At 29.2% G+C, this 22,402-nt stretch overlaps 3 protein-coding genes across 3 annotated transcripts in view; 1 reads left to right on the forward strand and 2 right to left on the reverse strand.

Moving 5' to 3' along the window:
- amon (prohormone processing protease amontillado) overlaps positions 1-22,402 on the forward strand; it is a 276,980-nt gene that overhangs the window by 94,830 nt on the left and 159,748 nt on the right. The window lies entirely within an intron of this gene.
- On the reverse strand, positions 6,196-11,783 carry LOC107452675 (uncharacterized). The gene is made up of 3 exons (XM_016069224.4): positions 11,574-11,783; positions 10,189-10,294; positions 6,196-6,515 (listed from the first exon to the last, which is right to left on the reverse strand). Exons 1-3 carry the CDS (start codon positions 11,668-11,670, stop codon positions 6,314-6,316), a joined length of 405 nt encoding a protein of 134 aa, XP_015924710.1. The 5' UTR covers positions 11,671-11,783; the 3' UTR covers positions 6,196-6,313.
- On the reverse strand, positions 14,269-19,855 carry LOC107452676 (toxin-like protein 14). The gene is made up of 3 exons (XM_016069225.5): positions 19,642-19,855; positions 18,122-18,227; positions 14,269-14,548 (listed from the first exon to the last, which is right to left on the reverse strand). The coding sequence occupies exons 1-3, from the start codon at positions 19,745-19,747 to the stop codon at positions 14,413-14,415; spliced, it is 348 nt and encodes a 115-aa protein (XP_015924711.1). The 5' UTR covers positions 19,748-19,855; the 3' UTR covers positions 14,269-14,412.

The raw sequence follows: 22,402 nt of genomic DNA on the forward strand, positions 1-22,402 counted from the left end.
ACAATCTTTTTCAGTGCTTTGTAATATTGATCCAGATGGGATATGATTACACTATAGATTTACGATACTAAGATTAAGAAATAAAAAAAAAGCTCAAACATTTTGGCAAGGCTTTTGATGTTCTATAATAAGATATAAATCGATGAGCAGTATTGTAATAAAGCAATAATCGAAATGTAAGATAAAAAGTAAATATTGTCTAGCATAAAATGATGTAGATTAAAATGAACGAGGTATTACAAAACTAATAACACACAAACGCTTAAATACACGGGTAGAATTTGGATTCTAAAATTATGGTAAAATAACAGTCATATGGCAACAGTCTGTCTATCTAATTTACCGTAAATTTCATGGTAAAGAACATTTTTAGCTTTGACGGTTTTGAAACCGTATACAACTAGAATGGTTACAAAACCATAAATACAAAACTCGGTTTTTTAACCCTTCACAACTAGCATGGTTTCAAAACAGTAAAAAACAAATATACCTTGAGATTGGTCATAGGTTAGCAGCTTTTTGGTGCTGCAATCTATGCGTGAGTGAAACAATCGTATTCTAATAACCCAGAGTCACAAATTTGTGACCCTGGACTCTGGTAAACTCTTTATGTATAGAAGAGAATGTCGGATACATTGTAGTGTCAAAGCTGTTGCCGAATCCCAGTTCTGTCGGTTATAATACGGACAGATTAGTCCTCTCGGCTATAATGTGCACCAATCGGCAAGGTACTAAGTGGCTACATTAAGTAGATAAAATTCTGGTTACTAAACTGCATTTGGTGGAAACAGTTAATAAACGCTTTTTCTCATATTTATCAGTTCGAATACCATTTCTTTTACAGTTATTTGACTGTTTCGTTTGAATATGGCAAAATAACAATTAAATAAATTGTTATTTAACCATTTTTACCGAGAAATTTCTAAAATTGTTGTAATTTAAAACAATTTGCTTCTTAATATTTCGTATATTGCATAAATCGCTCTTTGTTTTGACTCTCAAAACCATAGATCACCATCATCAAGTTGCAAAATAATGTTATCAATCACTTTCAAAAATTGTTGTTAATACTTACATTAAAACAATAAACGAAAAGAGTAAAATCGCTCTGATTCCAGATATTTGTACAGCAGTACGCACAGAAGTGATGAAGTATGTATTTGAATATGCGAACTGATTGTTATCAGTTTCAAGGATAAAATATAGATATTTTATTTTGTTTTTTTTTTTACTTTTATTTCGTTTCCCGCATAGCTATTTATTTTGTTTTCCACTTAGTTATTTTATTTTGTTTGCTACATAACTATTTTTTTTTCTCCTCATAGCTGCTTTATTTTTTTTCTGCTCCTCAGACATTACGCGCAATGTTCAGAACAGCCAAAAACATAGCAGACAATATATGGCAAATATTCAAGTGCCTCCAATCCATTTCGGCATACGTTACATTTTCTGACTCTAATTTTTCGCTATAATGAGAAAAAAAAATTTTTTTTGCCTCTTTAACCTCGGCAGTGATCAAAATTTAGATGAGTTATAATAAGGACAAATGTTTTGCTTTAATCATTTCGGGAACAATTGTTGCATATATTGGCACCAGACACAATGCTTCAATAAAAAGTCTGGAACTGTAGCTAATCAGAAACGAATCGAAAGTTTGATTCAAAATTAATTTTATAAGGAAATAAAATATTGGTATAAATTCCGCCTGTAGCAGGCCGAAACAAATTAAAACTTGTATACCATCAAGTATGGAGCTTCAAAACAGTTTTAAACTCTCCGTATTGTTCAAATGTTGTCAAAATTTAATTGACTTTCACAAACTATCTGGTCAAAAGTATCTGTTAAGCCATAGATACGAACTTTATGAATTCCGAGGCATAAATTATTGTTGGTCTCCCTTTTACATCGATAGCAACATGCACACGTCTAGGTCTGATTTTCTGACAGTTTTTGATAGGGGACCATAGGTATCCATCACAAATGAATAAAGTGCTGGAATTAAGGATGATCGATTTGGCTGGTTGCGTAATATATAATCTAATATAATATATCTGGTTTGAAGTTCTATGGATTTTGGCTTTGAGAAGTCCAGCCCAGTTTTTAACCACTCATTTCATCAAACTATGCCTGCGCAAGATTCGATGTTTCAATGTTCCCTACCAGAAATTGGGATATGAGCATTGTTCACATATAACTCAGGATTCATGATACTAACCCCAGGAACTGAGGGACCTAGGACAAAGTCATGAAAAACCCCACACACAAAATTGCTTCTCCAGCCAGATCCACTTCTTTAAGCAGATGTCTGGATGCTTTTGGCCATGCAGATAAAGTCTGTGTAAGATTTTTTTTATCATCTACTTGCTTAAAGAAACTGTTTTCTTAAACCTCAATCATCAAAGTGTTTTTCGTAATGGGACTACGTGTTTTTACTGTTTTACTGATTTCTGTTACTTATGTTGCAGATTCATTTAGTACTGATTCTAAACTAAATGCTGGAAGTATCGATACTAGGTAATATGTACCCTGTGGGGATAAATATGTATCGACCAGAAAACAATGAAAATTTGCATTTTCATGAAGCACTAATCATTGGTAGAGTTTTTAGTGCTCTAGCTAATCGAAAAAGGTGTAGAATTTATTTGCAAGAATGAACTTTCACAAGCACGAAAGCAAATCATTAAAAATATACTTAAAATAAGCTATGTAATCGACTGAACTATTGCTGTGTTCTGTTGCTGATAAGGATTAAAATTAAAGAAAACTTAAAAATAACATCTATAAGATAAATGTCAATAAATTAATTCCTATAAGTAAATTAACCATATTTAATGAATTATGCATTTCACAGCATGATCATGTGAATTTATGAATTAATTGATTAAAATAATTTCAATAAATTTAATTAATAGGAAGATCCATATATGCTGATTGGTAACAATATAGATTTGTTTTTCTTTATCATAGAATTGAGTTTTCCAAGTCAGTTTTTTACTATTTTTTCTTCATAAAATGAAATAAAATTTCTCGAAAAAGAGTTAAAAGTTATCTGAGTTTAATTAAAATATTTTTTTATGAAATTCTAGAACCGTTGAAAATATATTTCAGAAATGAAATATATTTGCTAGTCATTATTAAAAGACTTTTTATATTCAGACAACACTTATCTTTTAATATCCGTGTTTTGAGTGACAATTAATAGGGATTTATGACAGAAAAAAATGTTTATGGATTATTTATTATAACATATTGTGGTAATAATCTTTTCTAAACTGCCACATTTAATAACATCTGAGTAGTAAATGAATGTCATGAAATAAGCATTGATAAAAATATTATTTCTGATCGCATGTCATTGAGATAAAAATAAAGTCAAAACTATTTCTGAAAACAAAACTGTCAGTCTTTAAATAAAGATGTTGTATGTCAAGACATGAAATTGTATGTACTACAGATTATAACTATGTGTTTTATTATTATTATTATTATTATTTTCGTATGCCTTTTCAAAGTATATATATTTTTTTTTGAAAAAAGCGTTTTAATTTATTGTTCCAAAAAAAATTTTAAATTTTGAACTGAAATTACTTTTTTAATAAATTTTAAAGGTATTTTTATTTCATCATTGGCCTATTTTGCATTTAATGTTTGTTTAATTATAACACTTTTTTGACTTACGGAGTGCTATATGGAATAAAAAATGATATATGGAATAAAAAATAGATTTTGTGCAAGGTTTAAATGTAAGTTCAAAAGTTTGAATTTATAATTATATGTCAGCTTTGTAACTTTTGCATTGAAAAAAAGTACGATCAAAACTACCAGAATATGGTAAAATTTACTGTATTTTTGCTACATGGAAACACCAAAAAACTCAAATATTTTTAACAAAGTGATGTGGTAATGATTTTGGTAAAATTTTCAATAAAATATGGTTTTATTGTATGTGATATAATTTAGTAAAAGTAGTAAAATGTGTTAATTTTATTGTGATTCTTTTGAAAAATGACATCAAGGCCATTTATTTGATTAAATTTACTTTTCAGTTTCGTATCTTTTACTAAATGTGTGGTAATAAGAACTATAATTTTGAAAACTAAAATTTCCGATAAACCGTTGCCATATGAACGAAAACTTTACTAAATTGTTTAATTACCGTATATTTTGGATAACGTTTTTTTTTAGAAATATGATTACCATACATTACGATAATTTTACCAGAAATGTTTTAACGTATGTCATTAATGGCTGCGCAGTTAACTCGCTTAATTTGCAAGTAAGTAGCAAAATTTTGTTAAATTGCTAAAGTGTCGAGACATCAGTGCTTTAGATGACCTCATAATTGGGAGTTTGAAGTTCAGCAATGGCTTTGGGATTATTGAATGCCTCAAATTACCTAAGCCACGATTGGGCTGTTATTGCTCGAATGGAAGACCTTGACGATTGACATGCATTAAATAAAATTTCCAAAAAATGAACATCAAAAACAATAAAGCTTCACGTGATAAAATAAAAAAAGGCAACATTGCCAGCATTTAACCACACATTTTTCAGTGAATCTCGTCGATATTTCAAAAGTTGTCAAAGTTCTAGCTTGATAATCGTCGCCTTTTAAATTATGTCTGTTTAAATATTCTCTCAAAAAATTGGTACAGAGTTAAATTATACTAAGTTTCAAATTTCCTAGAACCAAATAAGTTGTTAACTTGAACCATGTTTCTGTTTAAATTGAAATATCAAGTTTCAAAAACTAGATAATATGGTTAAATTTTGCACAATTTTGACGTTTCAAAAAATTTGAGAGATATCTTTGTTTAACACTCTCCAAGACTTGAAACTGCACATATATAGGTAAAGTACTATTTAAACACTATAAAAAAATTCCTTTTCAAATAATGGTGTAAAGTACCGGTGCTTAGGGTGTATCATCCGTGAAACCAATTTTACTGTAAAATCCATTTTTACCGCAAAATAATATATCGAAATTTTTACCTTAAGATTTATTCAATTATAATCAGTCAATGATTTTACTGTTATCACTCTAAAAATTACAGCGTATCATATTTTTTATACCGTGACAAGTTCCAGTAAAAATGGATTAAATTTTAATTCACGCGTTAAATTTTAATGAAACATATCTATATGTTTAAAAAGTAACTATTGCCAGAAGTTTATTGGTGCATGTTTTTCCTATAAATCATACTTCAGGACATAGAAATAAAAAATGTGAAATTTTTTCACTTTTCTTAAAAGAATATTTTGCAAATATTTCAGTTATAAAAACTTAATTATTAGGCGTTAAATATTTAACGATGGTTTTAAGAATTTAGGTAATGGTTCTTGAAACGCAAATGTTAGTAGATATATTCAGAGAAGGAAGAAAATGTGTATAAAGAATAATTATAACATTTAAAAAAAAAAATTTTTTTTTGTAAATTCTTCTTATTATCAGAATATTTATTTTCGAACATTTTTATGACATTTCAATTAGAGAAATTTCAAATGAATCTCTAAAAATAAGCAAAACTTTCTTAAGTTTACGAAGTAACTTGATTTGAATTGTATGCGTTATTTCAATAAAAATAACACATATGCTGCCTGGATTATAAAAAAGAAGTAAAATGTGATACAATATGCAAATGCAATAGTTAAAATTCTTTGAATTTATTTGTATGTTATTGAATTTATTTGTATGTTATTTCATAAGCAGTGTGCCTGTAAGTACATTTTTAGGCATGTTATAAGATATATTTTCATCTTTCATAATGGTATTCCTTAAATCTCACTTTTACAAAACAGTTTTAAGATAAAAAATAAAATATTTGCAGCTTACATTGTGGTGTAGTATATAAATATTTGTTGGAAAGCTCCTAATTGTTTTTAAAAAAAATTCCTTAATTAAAATTAAGACAATGGTTGATTAAAATAGGCTTTGAAAATTTAAACCTCTTCAGAATCAGGATCAGATCCTCATCAAAATTAGGTTCTGATCATTTCTAGTCTGAGACTATTTCAACCAATGCCCAAACATCCAGGCTACCTGAAAATTGACCCTTTTCAAGATTGTTTATCTAAAACTAAAATATTTATAAATTAAAATAATATCAATAATTTAGTGAACATTGATATATTGAATATACAATTGATATCCTTTTGATTTATCAAAAATTAAAATTAAAAACACAAAAATTATGAAATTTAATAAATGAATTTATTTGCATAAAACAAATTTAGATGACATTATAAAGGTGATTCCAGATTATGATTTAAAAAACACAGATTTTGTTCCGTAATAGAAAATTATAGGATGTTTTTACATTCGATTTTTATCTTTCTTGCAAATCTCTTCCTTTACTTTTCCAATCACACTATTTGTGTTCTGGATACCATTATTCATTTTCCCCACAACATAATTCATTATTTTACATTTTTCAATATGGGGACAACATTTAGGAAAATAGCCCTCTCCTCGAACTAGGTGACACCACGGCTGGGAAGGCTGCATTGCGGAACACCTGTCAAAATATTGCTATTAGAAATTAAAACATAAATTAAAAATTATTTTTATACTAATTATATAATTTACATAAATCACATGAATAATATGAAAAATAAATAAAAAATACGTAAAGGCCCTATTTGTATAGATGAATAGTGAGTCTTACATTGAACTAAACGTAAGACATGGTTTTCAGTAGATTGCTGAAGGCGAACATCATTGTCAGTGTCAGTGAGCAGGTAGGTGGCCAATTTGATCAGCCTGCAAAGGGACCGAGATTGCGCGGTATCGGTTCTCGCTAAACTGCTCTACTGCTCGATGTCTAGCTTGCTGGTCGTCGGTCTATCAAAGCGCAAGTGCCACCCTCTCTGATGAGGATCAAAATTGTGGGCATATCGTCAGATTATCCTCAGAGATTCTTCCCAGAGTGTCACCAATAGCCAATAGCGGTGGTGGCTTACGGGATAGAGAACACATCCCCCAATGAAGGGACTCGGGTTCGAGTCCTAGCGATGGCTGGTCGATACCGATTGCACACCCGGCTTATACTGACCATAGTGTTGGCGTAAAATATCCCTATGGTTCATGGGTTCTCTTGCCATCAGGATAACCCTAGGAGGTATTCATAGTTTCCTCTCTTTGTAACGCAAATGCGAGATAGTTCCATCGAGTAGTCTTCCACGAAGGCAAATTTCTCCTCGCAATACGTAATCCGGCAGTTCCTTTGTCTTTTGGATTGGGTTCAAAATTGCAAGGCTACGGAGATGAATATTGGTCGTCGTATACTCAAAATTGGGTCGCCTGCTCAACGACGGTTATAAAATAGTCCATTGTACAGCTTTGCAGTGACACGTAAATAAATACTACTATCGTAGAAAAAATATCAATTTAGCCTCAATTTCTTGCTCATGTAAATTATTTCTATTTATTATTTTCAAATTGCTACACCTTAAACTCATTTTTCTGCTGACCAAATTAAGAGCAGTGAAAGTGACTCAATGTTCTGAATCAAGATAGTTTATAAAGCTCCTGATGTCTGCTTACTTATATCTGTCCTACCACAAAAACTTTTGATTGATTTGAAGGATGTGAAAAAAGAGATTGCTTATCTTCGCAAGAAATTTTTGATAAATTAGTAAGAAACACTGGAATGAAATATAAATTCCTACGCACAGAAATGAAAATCGTAACATCCTGAAACAGAAAAAATTGTAAAATAATGTAAGATGGCTGAAAAAAAATAAAGAAAATGTAGGCTGAATGTAGCTCAAAATGAAATAACGATTTAAGAGATGATTACTGTTTTACATAAACATGAGAGCACTGATTTCAATGGGGAAAAAATTGCACTTAAACGAGGAAAATGAACATTACAAGCATATCATTATATAAGAATTCCATCATCACAACCGAATACAAGAAAAGTGCAACAAAAAAAAACATGATTTGCACTTAAATATAAAAAAAGATACTTGATTTTCTCCGTTTCATACTCGCTGTAAATCTTAGGTTTTGATTTGATTGATACGTTCATGAAGGAGAGCATTTCTGACTAGGCAGCAATCATGTCTTTCTGCGTAATAAATTGTTTCTGATAATTTATCATAGTGAAATAGATTTACACTAATATAGCAATAAAGAAAACGAAGGAAATAAAAATGAAAATATGATCACCGAAGCCCACGTCTTCAAAGGGTACCGGCCTCGGAAGCCATAAAACTAAACCTTTTCTATCGAGAGAGAGGCAAAATTAAATGGCAAAAGTAATTCTCTTAGTAAACCGCAGGTTTTGTATAAGTCCAGGAAAAAATACATGAAATACATAAAACCAATTCAGAAAAGAAATTCAAACAAAAACTTGAGAAAATAAAACTCACATTAAACCAGTCAAACAGCGATTTCACAATCAAACTAAATGCAAAGGAAACACTTAAAACAAAAGAAAACAACGCCATCTATTAAAATGCGCAGATTGAAAAAAAGAGAAGTAAAAAAGAAGATTACGTAACAAATTGATATAATGCTTGATTGGGGCTACACTAAGTTACAATTGGATTCTTTTAAATGACGTCAAATGTGGGTCATCCAATCAGGTTCAACACACGCGAGTGACGTCACTTGCAGTTATCTAATTAAATTTGATCCGGAAATTGATTCAGCAGGGTAATACAATATTCAGGCCTATCTCCAATTTTGAATTTATTTTATCATAACAGTAGTGAGTCTTCTTCGCCCTTACTTCTTAAACAATACCAGAGGAATTTAATTCAAAAATTACAACAGAAAAATCTATTAAAAAAATTCTTTGGACTTTCAGATAATAATTAAATCCTCCAACTATTTTAAAAACTTGTTCATATTTAAATATTTTTAATTCCACACAGAGAAAAATTACTGGTAAAATTACCATACTATAGGGACATTTCTAGTAAAAAAATAACATATTTCTAGTTAAAAAATACAATTAATACAGTATTTAAACCACTCATACTGTTTATCGTTCATATAGTAAATGTGGAAATTCTGGTATTCAAAGTTACAGTTCTTATTACCACACACTTAGTATAAAATACAAAATTGAAAAGCAAATTTAACAGAACTAATGTTTTGTGGTATAATCGAAAATTTCATGATTAAATTACCAAAGTTTAGCACATATGACTCATAAAGCCAGAAACACGATAAATCTTACCAATTTTGACTATACATTTTTGCTCAATGTAATAGTTTTTTAATTTTTGAACTGAGTAGTTTTTTAAATTATTGTATCCAAATTCTTTTTAAGTCTTATCTAATTATCTAATTTTTTAAAATCAGTTTTATGCCTAAAGATTTTTAAAATGATTCTGAGTCTGAATATTTATGAAATGACGCATTACGAGGTTAATACTGAATTGAGAAAAAAAATTACACTTGTCTAAATTTAAAACAAAGAAAATATTAATTGTTTTACCCAAATAAGTACATTCTAAATTTCAAAGAATTCTCAGTTATCATCGAGAAAAGCGTCATGTTATTTTCAGCATCCTTAAGCAGAATTAAGAATATAAAGAATTCAAATTGTTTACAGACACCTAGCTAGTTAAAAATTTAACGAATTTCTGTCTTAACGTTGGTTTCTGGAATGTTCTAATTGGAAACGATCCTCTCGGACGAATGACTCTTTGGTTCTTAAATTATTTTAGTTTGAATATTTAAAAGTGAACTATTAAAGATAGTTGAAGTTTCCTTGAAAAAAAAGAAATACCATTTACACTAATAACAATTGCAAGATTATCAAGTGTTTGATTCGAAAAGAATATCACACTTGCAAATCTTTTGCACTTGGCACAGTGCTAAAGCATTTATTGAATAATGAGCAATCTAATTGTTTACAGACACCTAGCTAGTTAAAGATTTAACGAATTTCTGTCTTACGTTGGTTTCTGGAATGTTCTTATTGGAAACGATCCTCACGGACGAATAATTTTTTGGCACTTAAATGCACTTGGCACAGTGCTAAAGCATTTATTGAATAATAAGCAAACTAAATTTTTGTAAAAATTCATTCTGTCGCTACCTTTACATTATTCGCATAATACATTTAAATTCAAATAGAGAATTGAATTAATAAATTTATTTTATTAAACCAAATAAAATTTTATGTCTAAAAGAAGCATAAGGTTTGAAAATTTGATAATTCTATTTACCCTGAAATATGCAGTTGTCCCACTTCGCATCTGAGCATTCGACATCCGATATAATCGTAAGACCTTTCTCCAACAGCTATGCGAGCTCCATCTATCTCACAATATCCTGTTGAATAAGTGGTTTTTTATAAACTTAGTTATATCACAGAATCACTACTTGAAGAGGACGCCATACTGCGAGAGAAACCCATCGTGAGAAATTCTCTTTCACTAACATAAATAATTTAAAGCTTAGAAAAAGGTTAGTTTAGGTAAACCTAATGAAAACCACGAAATTTCAAATGATAAACAAATTTTTCAAAATATCAAAGTGCACACAAATTATGGTTGGAAAATTCAGCATTACGCAGTGGGAAAGAAATCGTACAGTAATTTGTTTACAGTTTAATATTTTGAATTTCAGCATTAGAAACTTCATGGTTCATATTAGGTTTTTAGATATCAATGGAGGAGAATTTGAAATGAAAAATTTATCCCATGGTATAGCTTCCTCTTAAATTACAACTCAGCTCCAGCCTGAGAGTACCTACTCTAATCTATTGTTATGATTATTGTCAGTTTAGAGACTTAAATGGTCATTTTCCAACTGACAAAATATTTAAGAAATAAGATATTTATAGGAAAAATTGTCTAATATATCTGTAACACAATAAAGACAAAAAGGATAAAAGAAATGTATATTAATACAATATTAAACAGTCACATTTTTTGCGGATATAATCACATGAGCTAATGATGAGGTTATATCTTTCCTTTATTTTGCTTTTCCGGCTTTTAATTTTTTTTTCCAATTTTTTAAAATTATTTATTAAAAAAATTTTCTTCTTCCTCACTTTTAAAAATTTTTTCTCGATATTTTTAACTTATTCATATTTATTGGCACAAAAAAACACACTTACAGTTCTTCCTTCTTCATTTTTTTAAAAATAATAATTATAAGAAAAATTTTTAATGATTTTTTACATTTGTTTTAAAAATTATATTTATATTGATTTCAAACTTTTTTTAAAATTTGTCTTCTGAGTTGAGTTAAAATCACAAGGCTACGCAGTTGAAGATAGATACAGCTAAACATCCGATATAAATCAGTCATTCAAAGTGATAATAAAATTAATGAAATAATAAATATATTTAATCGTCTTGTAACGATGAAAAATAAGGAGAAAATTTAAAATTAAGGATTTAATTTTACTTCTAATTAAATTTAAATTTTTATAACTTGTCCTCAGGATAACGTAGAATTAAAAAAAACTAGTATTTCAAATAACTAATGTCACTAGTCTAAGCCCTCAACATTAATAACATTTGAATATGTCAATGAAATTAGCAATGAATTAACAATTATTTAAAATTTAATGAAAATTAGTAATATGTATTAAACTTACCATTATCTGTGTTAAGATGAGTAACGCTTAAATACGTATAAGCAAAAGTGTGAAAGAATAATACTTTAAAATAAAGAAAGAGTAAAATGGTTTTCATTATGAATATATTAGAACATAAACCCTAATCTTTAACGACTATTATTGAACTAAAGACTTTAAAGGTCAACCTCGAATGTAAGGAAGTATTCAATAATAGGTGATAAAGAAATTATCGAAATATAAAATCAAGCAATTCAAATGTTTTGTGAGTTCTAAATACAGGATGTTCTGTGCTTGCATAAATATCTTATTAGCATTTAATTATTGTTACGCAAATCAAATCATTTTTGTGCATTATTTAACTAGCAAACGAAGAAAGGTATTTTTTCAATGAAATATCCATAAAAAATGTTATACAGTTTTAGTTTTTAAACTTATATAAAGGTAATAATCAGGATTGGTTTCGTCTTGTCTTGTTTCGATTGTTTTCGTCTTGTCTTGTTTCAATTGTTTTCGTCTTGATTCATTTAAAAAAGAAGAGAAAATTTATTTAATTATTTTTCTGAAAATAACTTTGAGTTTAGCACAATCAATTCTATAAATTTACTTGAATTTGCACAACATTCAAACAACAAAATATTTTTTTCGTATTTGTACTGGATTTTAGCTGTCTGTCCTGATGTTTCTGATTTTTACATTACAAGAATGGGTTTTCAGAAAATATATTTTAAGAATCAAAAGATTTGAAATTTTGAAATAACGTTTTCTTATTTTAATTCACAATGTTAGTAAAGACTGCAAAATTCAATTGTTCAAGGATGTTCAGGTTGTTAATCTTGTTTCTGACTTTTCGTCATCTTTGAAAGGAATTCAGCATTCCTGCCGTCAAAATTGTTTTCTTATTATGCCCGAGGGCTAATTGGAAAGTAATGTTAAAGATGAACTTTCAGTAAAAGCATTGTTTTTCATTTCTTATATTTTTCATTTCATTTTTTTCTAAATCGATAATATTTTTATAAGTTCATTTACTTTTAGTAATGTTTTTTTTCTTTTTTATTTCGTTGACCTTTGCTTCCAGATTACAATGCAATGCAATTTCTTTCAATTTATTTATTTTTGTATGCATTTATTATTTAGAATGTAGATTATAGTAATTTTATTTTGATATAATAAAATGTTGTACGACATCTATAATCATAAATTTGCTGTTAAACCTAATGCGGCCTGCTTTTTATTAAGGAACTTATCTCCTCAAGAAAATTTAGATTTCGATAATCAAGAAAATTCAAGTAAAGAGATTTCTCACAGTATGCGGGATATCACACCTTTTTCTAAAATCATTTCTGATCAACTTGTTCCTTTCTTAAATATTTATTTAAAAACGTTTAGTGTTCCCATACTTTTTTTAAAGGTTGAAGAAAGTTAAAGAAACATGACGCACAATACGAAATTTTCAAGGCAATGGTCAAGGTAATCAATATTTTTTTAGCTCTTTTTTTCTTAAATGGTTCCAAACAATGTCCTGATATTTTGTCTTGAGTTTTTGGTGAAATGTTGTCCTGATTTTTATTTTGAACCGCAACGAAGTCAGTACGTTCTAAAACGAAGTAAAAAAACTGAATTTCAAAAACAAAAAAAGACCCTGAAATGAGGAAAAAAGGAAAATAAAAGGTAATATTTTCGTCAGTTTTGGTTTTGATTTTTTTGTAGCTAAGAAAGATGAGCAAGTTTCATTTCATTTAATACTATAAAGATACTATAAAGATGAGTATTACTACTCTATACTATAAAGAAACTGTACTATAAAGAAACTATACTATAAAACTTTAAAGAAGATACATTAAGCTAAAAAAACTTACTTTCAGTCATGTGGATTAATTTTTGTGATCATTAAATTTTCGTTTTGGTGCGATCGCTTCTTAACCAAGCAATAATTCTTTTAATAGAGATTTTTCATAATATACATTTAAAATATAACTTAAATAAAATCATGAAAATAAACAACATTATGAACATTATGAAAGTAAATTACGAAAGAAAGAAGAAAAACATTATGACATGAAAATTATGAAGTAAATATCAATTTTGATGCACTTGCAAAGTTTTCTAAATCTTTGCACGTTGCATCAAAATTGATTTCCTCTTTTGTATATTTTCATAAGCTTAATTAATATTGAATATATGCCATAATCAGGGTGTGGAACTACGTATTACATTAAATAGGGAAAAAAAAGCTGAAAACTTCAAAGAAAAAGAAATTCACTAGAGTTTAGTAAACCATAAGCTATTCTCTTATTATTATTATTATTTATTTTTCGATTATTTGAAATAATTTAAACGTGTGCAACTTGCGTAAATTCTAGTGAAGTGAGAATGATATCTTTATTTAAAAAAACTCGAAAATTAAACTTCAGTTTCTTTAAAAATGAGAAGTATTAATGTTTAGGTATATTAAAGTTTCTAAAGTCTCGTAGAACATTTTTATTCAACTTTCCTAACAACTATCGGCATCATTTTTTATTATCATAAACTTAAAACAATGTATGCATTTAAAACGAAATTTCAGAAATCATGTTTCCTTATAATAACAATATCGTATCTCACTTACACTTACGTACTTTCATGTATTTTAATCTTCAAAACATTACTTAAAGTAAATAATTGAGCTTGAGTCGATATTATTTTAACTAATATTAGAAAAGAAAAATACCAAAAATGCAAGATCCAAATATTTTTTATCATTACAAATCTGAAAATAGAAATAAAACTACGATTTCATTCGAAATTTTATCTTTCTCTACAAAATCTCATTTATGAAGAGTTACAACAAATTTTCAAAGCTTAATTTTCTGTTAGAATTTTAAATTCCATCAAAGCTTATTTCAGCCGCATTGTTTGCTTCGTCACATTCTTCAATATGGGGACAGCACATGGGAAAACGACCTTCTCCTGGAACTAGACGACACCACGGACGTGAAGATCTCATTGGTGCACACCTATCAGATTGGAAAATATTTGCTTCATAAATTAAATAATGTGTTTGTTACATAATTTAACAAAACTTATGTATTAGTTCAAATGCATATAATTTGAAAGGTAAGGAATAAGTCGTTACTAATAAATACACGCATGTTTGAGAATATTAGATGGAATTATGCAAATTGAATCATATTTACATGAAATGTAAAGTAAGATAAGACATGCAAATGATTAGAATAACAAAGGGATTGCTCATGTACTACTGTTGCGTATGTACCTTTATCAGTAATGCGTAGTATAATTTTCGTCAATTTCTGACAATTCCTTGATGGTTTCTGCAATATTTACAAAGTTTGCGTTCGAGCGCACGCGGAGACGAAATTTTAGAGCAGCGATGGCTCGGGGGATAGAGCATTCGCCTTCCAATGAGGTGAACCGGGTTCGAATCCCGGCGATGGCTAGTCGATACGAATTCGCATTCGATTTGCACCGATTATAGTGCTGACTTGAAATATCTTCAGTGGTAGACAGATCATTGGTTAGAGTCCCTTTGCCTTCAGACTAACCATGGAAAGTTCTCGTGGTCTTCCTCTCCATGTAACGCAAATGCGGGTAAGTTTCACCAAAAAGTCCTCCATGAAGGCAAATTTCTCCCAATACTTGATCCAGGAGTTCCCTTGTCTTCTGAATTGGGTTCAAAATTATAAGGCTACGGGGTTGAACATTGGTAGTCGTAAACCCAAAATTAGGCCAGCTGTTCAAAGACGGTTATAAAATTAAAATAAAACATTAGTATAGAGCCGTGGTGGCTCAGAGAATACAGCGTTCACATCCAAATGAGGTGAACCTGTTTTGAAACCTAGGCATAACTGGTTGATGCTACTTTCCCAGTCAGCTCACACCGTACACAGTGCTGATTAAAAATAGCGTCAGTCGTAGGCGGATCATTGGTTAGAGTCCCCTTGCCATCAGGCTAACCATGACAGGGTTTCGTGGTTTTCTTCTTCGTTTAACGCAAATGCAGAATTCTATTAGAAGAAGTCCTCCACGAGAGCAAATCTCTCTCAAAACTTGATCTAAGAGTTTCCTCGTCTTCTGGACTGGATTCAAAATTACAAGACTACGGGGTTGAACATTATTAGTCGTAAATCCAAAACTGGGTCGGCTGTTCAACGACGGTTATAAAATAAAATAAAACATTAGTATTGTTGAAACGTCATTACCACTATTTTCACCTCAAATTGCAATACATAGCATCTTTCTGAGACATTAAATTTTTTAATTAAAGATTAACCTATTAAATGCATTTTTAATTCTAACCGAGTGAATACTTTGGTATTGCAACTAAATGAAAATAAAAAAGATTTTCCAGATTAATGTGAAAAGTGCTAATCAAAAAATAAAATTTTATAACTATACAGACGGTTGCCAATAAAAGTGTCAAACACCTTTAATAACTTTTAATCTATTGGTTGGGTTTTTACTGGGTTCAATTTTAATAGTTCGATGAAATTCTTTTAAATATGCTAATTAATTAGTGCAGATGATATTTCAAGTCTCTAAATCAGGCGTAGAAACATACTTTCTGAGAATAAAATTCTTTTTTTCGATATCGAATTGCAAAATATGGAGGTATAGGCTCAATCCAGAAAATATGGTCTCAATAGTTTAGGCAAGAGAGAAATTTGAACTCATTATTGCAAATTTCTCTTTTCACGCATTTTTTCATATCTCCGCTGCTAAAAAAGCGAATCAAAGATTTTTTTTCCACAATTATAAAATTTTTTTATTTAAGGACAATTTTAGGTGAAAAATTTATTTTTAATAGTAAAAATATATATTATTTAAAAAATATCGGTCAAATAGTTTTCGAGAAGTCAAATTTTAATATACTAATTTTATAACATAATTTTAAAATTTTAATAACTCAGAAACTACTCGACGGGTTTCGACATTCACTTTTTATATTTCATTATTTTAAATTACATCGTGAAACTCATCCAAAGCCTTGTTACTTGAAAGCTCTACCTACCACACTAAATGGATTTTTACACGAAACAAATAGCAATGTGTTGAAATATCTAAAGGGACTTTTGTTATTGAAATAATAATAAAAATTCTCTCAGATATTTCAACGCATTGCTATTCATTTAATGTATAAGTTTCTTTTATACCTTCCAGTGATATAAAATATAAATTAATATTTAAAGAAATTTAAGTTATTGTAATGTAAGATTTTAGTAGAAAACCTTAATAAGTAACGTTTTAATAATTTATAAAATTCAATTCCAGAATGCATAAAAAACAAAAGAAAGCTGCTCGCAAAACAATTGTTACAGCTAATAAACCTCAAATCTAAACTTGAAAGTAGAATTTGACATTTATATAGAGACATACTTATTTACTTAGCAACATTTATTTAGATATATTGACTTGGCAACTAATTTGACTTGAATAAATATTTAGATAATCATAATATATTGTTTAACGAGCAAGATTGAGTGTTTTTAAAATGCTAATAAATAGTTTCTCAACTTACTTTTTAGATTCGTTGTATAGAAAATTCCTATTAAAGCCATATTAAATTCGTGTTTGTATTAAGTTAGGATTCGTTTGTGTCTTTCGTATTAAATTTATTTTCGTATAATTTCATATAACACATAGAGATCACCTCATTGACAAAATAAACTCATTTTTATCCTTTTAGCTGCTTCTAATACGTTAAGGCTGAAAATGTAAATGTTTTTCTTTAAATAACCTAACGTGATTTTCCACTAGACAATTAATTTTATAATTCTTCATCACGGCATTGCATTCTTCCTAATACAGGGTGATAAAATGACTTGGCAGTCATATGACTGTAAAAGTCATGTCAATGTCATGAAAATAAATGAAATAATATATTAATAAGGCTGCTATAAAGTATGCACTCAAAAATAGGCTAAAGATCATCCAACTCTAAAAATTAGTTACGGTGTCAGAATTTGAAAATTTACAAATGAAGACACAATATTTATTTTTTTTTTGCATCGAAACGTAAGCCTCTTAGAAAAAAACTCATTAATGGTTATAAGCAGCAAATTATTACCAAATTTAGTGACGACGCTTGACAAAAAATATAGAGCATCTTCAATGTGCTCTCTCTTTTTTTTCTGGGTTAAGTCGAAGACAGTTCAATAGGTATAAATCACTGGACATACCACCGAAATGTAGAAAATGTACTTCTTTTAATCTCAGCCTAGATTTTTCATTTTAACAAAGCCAATTTAAATTTATTTTAGTCTCTTTACTGTTAAAATCATCACCTGGAATTTTTTAAGAATAACTTTAAAGTTTCGACATTCTACATCTTCACCTGTAACTTTAAGAACTGGATAATCGTCTTTCACACTACTCTTTAACGAATATCTCAATACTCCTTTATGCAAAATTCTCTTCCATTTTACTTCACGATATGCTCTCCATATGGTCAGAAGTCAACAAATTTATTCCATAAAAAAATATGAAGATTGATAAAATTTTATTTCTTTTAAAAAATAAATACATTTTATACTAATGAAAAAGCATACTGTATCAAAAGAACCACATACCCTGTGACACGAAGTTCTCCCTCACTGCATCTTAACATTTCACATTGCTCATCATTGTAGGAAACATCTCCAACAGCTATGCGAACACCCTCAGCTTCACAATATCCTGTTGAACATAATTGCTTTTGTGTTAAAAACTCTTAAAAACTCTTAAGAACAACAAAAACTTTTAAAAACGCATTACCTTACACACTCAGTTTAACACTATAATTTGATAAAATATCAAAATGCAACAATTATTATTAAAATCGCAAAAATAAAACTTATCTACACTAAAAATTTGTAAGAACCTCTGTCGCCGCCAACGCTGTTTCGGATACTCTATTCAAAAATGTTGTTCTAAACGATGGTCTATACAAAATATAACCTAATGTTATATTTTGTTTTTTTGCTCAAAATTACGAAGAGTGTTCGAAAATGTATGGAGATTACGGTGGAATATAAAAAGTTTTCATTTGATACCTCGTTCGCGAATTACTAACTCTTAAACTTGCAGTAAAAAATTCCATTGCACTTAAAAGCAACTACAGAGCTGAGTTGAGATTTGATGTCAAGAAAGGGCCATTTTTATTTGTGCACTTTGCTCCAGATTTTTTTAAGAAACTCCAATTTGCTCTATTGTATTTTATGTGCCTTTTTGTCTTTTTTTCCTTGACTTTTATTTTAAGTAATGACTAATAATCCAGCATTGTAAGAAAAATCTATCTATCTTTGCTTGAGATCATCATTTAATATGCTCACACTTGAGTTGATATCAAAATTACCGAAAAAAAAGAGAAAAGAAGAAAAAGAGAATAGAAAAGAAAGAAGATAAAAGCGTGTGAGAGAGAGATAAAAAAAATTAAGATAAATGAAAACCGTTTCCAAGTTGAAATGTTGTACTGGTAATGTTCCGTTAACAAGAAAAATTTCTTCATAAAGTTCTTCTTATTCTCCCACAAATTGAATTACTAAGGACAATTCTTTTTTCAAGTATCAAAATATAGTAGTCATTTATTTCGATTTGATTAATATATTAACAAAATGTTCTTACGTAAAATTACAATAAATGTAAACTCTAATAAAAAAATCTATTTTTGATTTTGCGGAAAATAATGACTTTTAAGAAAAAATGATGAATACGAAGCAATCACGGATGTTGATGAGGGATTGAACAGGAAGTGAAGTCTTCTAGTCATTATGAAAATAATGACTTTTAAGAAAAAATGATGAATACGAAGCAATCACGGGTGTTGATGAGGGGATTGAACAGGAAGTGAAGTCTTCTAGTCATTACGAAAATAATGACTTTGAAGAAAAAATGATGAATACGAAGCAATCACGGGTGTTGATGAGGGGATTGAACAGGAAGTGAAGTCTTCTAGTCATTATGAAAATAATGACTTTGAAGAAAAAATGATGAATACGAAGCAATCACTCATTAGTTATTAAAAATAGCAGAAGTAACAAGTTTTGCCGTATTTCTTGTGTTTATCCATGGCTATGGATTATGAAATAGAAATTAACAAATGTAAACTTACCATTTTTTGTGTCAAGTAGAATAAGGCCTATATATGCATGTGTTAATGTCAAAAACAACAATATTTCCAGCAAAGTAATAATGAAATTATTTTTCATTTTGAACATATGGTTGTTTAAGTTTTAATCAAAAGCAAAATTATTATTTAAACTAAGTGTTCAGTTCATACATCAGTGTTCTCAGTTTGTCGGTTGAATCACATCCTTCAATTAAAGGAAGTGCTAAAAAAATTATCAAAATAGCAAATGTCGGTAATTAGAATGTTGCAGACACAAATCACAGGATGTGGTATTGTTACATATCTATCGGAACAATAATATAATGATTTTATCATTAGATTTGTAAATATTTTTTCATACCTATCTCTAAGCACAAACATTAATTTTGCCTACTAAGAGAAATGAATATTTTTTATTAAAAACACCTATAAGATTTTAAAACTTAATGTTGCAAAATATTTTATTCCGTGATTTTATTCTTTTTACAATCTTTGTCATTGAAATTGTATATGACTTAATATTATGTAAGGAATAGCATTTTTTATTTAGCAAAATTAATTGAATAATTATATTTTTCTTTGTTGATTAAATAATTATAATTTTATATTATGTACGTTATGCATCTGAAACCAATAGCGTACACTATAAAAAGGGTTTCTCAAAATAGCTCCGATACACATGTAGGTGAATTTTTGATCCCCGTGTATTCAAAATTGAAACAGCATATGGGTGATTCTCACGAAATATGACAATTCACTGTCCCTTGCTCCAAGATCTAATATTATAATACTAAGAGAACTTTTTTTTTGAAAAATTAATAAATAGCATTACTGTTAGCATTTTAAAATGATTTTGCACCAGGATTGACTGCTTTGTATAGCTAAAAAATTTAATTGAACTTCAAAATTTCCTGTTTCTGGCATATCACAAACAATGTTTCCAATAATAACTGGCTTCAAAACTTCCCATAAATTTTTTAATATCTCATTTTTTTTCTCAACCGGTGTAAGCATTTCTAGAATGTACGCAGAAGGTATTATTTACAAAAAAGTCCCAAGAAAATCTGTCATTTTCCTGGCTACTTTTATTTAATGGTTTATAACCAAAATAAATAAAGTCAGAAATCGATATCTTATGTTAATAGATTGATTAGATACCCTCCTATATGAACATGTCTTGTTGTATGAATAAAGAACCAATTTTCTGGTTCAAAATCTATTTAAAAAAAATTTTCAAGGTGAGTAGTTTTTCGTGTTGTCATTTTCCTGGCTTCTTGAAATCATTAATAACATGAACTACATAGATTTATCTGAGTTATTTTAAAAAATCCTGTTGTTTTCTGCAGAATATAAACGTCTTAGGCCAAAATATTAAATTAAGGTGAAGTTATATGTTATGAAATGGCGAATTTGTCATTATCCTGGCTGTCATTTTCCTGGCTTATGAATGCCAGGGCATTGAAGTGTTACCAGAATTTTTTTTAACTGCTAATACTGTAAGGAGGGAAAGCAAATATTAACCTAATGCCAAGTTTATGTATGATTGTAATATGCTTGGATGTAATCAAAGTTGTTTACTTATTTAATGATTGATTATTATACACAATTTTATTCTGTACACATCAGCAACAAAACAATTTTTGATTCTTTCTACAGTGGATAAAAGAATTAATTTAAGCAATTTATGGTCCATCTGACATAAAGGCTTAAGTTGAGTTACTTACTATTAACTTAAAATGACTGCTTTTTAAACTTCTAAGCTAATACGTCATTTTCCTGGCATTCAAGATTCGGTGAATTTCCATTTTTTTTAATTTTTTTGAGCAAATGTCAATAAACTACACTGCTCTCTGTAAGATATTAATAAGTGTAACTAGAGAAGTATGCAAAAAATATTTCAGATTATTTCGAAGACTTTAAATTTCAAGAAATTTTTTGGTCCGAATTGTCATGTTTAAAAAGAATCACCCATATACTCAATTTTGAGTAAAATGCAGGTTTTGAACCAAGGAGTTACGGGATCTTAGTAGGATGATCTAAGCTCTAACTACCGTTGGTGTAAATCCCAGTCCACAAAGAATTGGGAATTTTTATATAGTGGTTGCCGAGATGACACATCGTGACGTACATTCCAATCTCCTAAAAGTATTTAAGATAAAGCGAAATAAACAAAAGGTGAAATAAAAACTTCCAATCTCCTGATTAAACGATTGAGATCATATTTTTCAAATTTGAACCCTTTTCAAATTCTAACCTCTTTTTCTCATTGAAATTTGAAATTAGTATGTCATGATGTATCATTGCCGCAACCACTACGTAAAGCGTCTTAACTCTTTCTGGATTGGCAGCCAGCGAACATTTCTCCCACATTTTCCCCTCTACATAACTTTTGACAATATGCATTTTACGCAATGAGTAAATGCTGTTTCACTTCTGAATACGTGGGGTTTTCAAGTTTGACTATTATTTCGAAGCTATTTGGACACAATTTAGCTCAATATTCCGAAACCATTTTTTACAATGAGCCAAGTATCGCGTTCGAGGTTTCAGAGAAAATTGTACCATATTATCTTTCAAATTTTCTTCAACCATAATAAAATACTGAGTTGAACCATGTTTCCGTACTTCATAAACTTGATAATACAATATTGTGGTTTAGCTTGAAATGAATCCGCCGACCAGACTGTGTAGTGGTCAGGGAACTGACCTTGCATCAGAAAGGTCTTGGGTTCGAATCCCGGACAAGGCTGGGATGTTCTTTCGT

This window comes from Parasteatoda tepidariorum, chromosome 7, assembly GCF_982258835.1.
Source record: "Parasteatoda tepidariorum strain Cologne lab strain chromosome 7, Ptep-v5.0, whole genome shotgun sequence".
NCBI classification, from domain to species: domain Eukaryota; kingdom Metazoa; phylum Arthropoda; class Arachnida; order Araneae; family Theridiidae; genus Parasteatoda; species Parasteatoda tepidariorum.

Bases quoted from the DNA above. Each gene is read 5' to 3' on its own strand.
- LOC107452675 (XM_016069224.4), bottom strand. From the start codon at position 11,670: ATGAAAACCATTTTACTCTTTCTTTATTTTAAAGTATTATTCTTTCAC. The intron at 10,295-11,573 runs GTAAGTTTAATA...CTTATTCAACAG, and splicing joins TCATCTTAACACAGATAATG to GATATTGTGAGATAGATGGA. The intron at 6,516-10,188 runs GTAAATAGAATT...ATATTTTGACAG, and splicing joins GGACAACTGCATATTTCAGG to GTGTTCCGCAATGCAGCCTT.
- LOC107452676 (XM_016069225.5), bottom strand. From the start codon at position 19,747: ATGTTCAAAATGAAAAATAATTTCATTATTACTTTGCTGGAAATATTG. The intron at 18,228-19,641 runs GTAAGTTTACAT...TATGTTCAACAG, and splicing joins TCTACTTGACACAAAAAATG to GATATTGTGAAGCTGAGGGT. The intron at 14,549-18,121 runs GTATGTGGTTCT...CCAATCTGATAG, and splicing joins GGAGAACTTCGTGTCACAGG to GTGTGCACCAATGAGATCTT.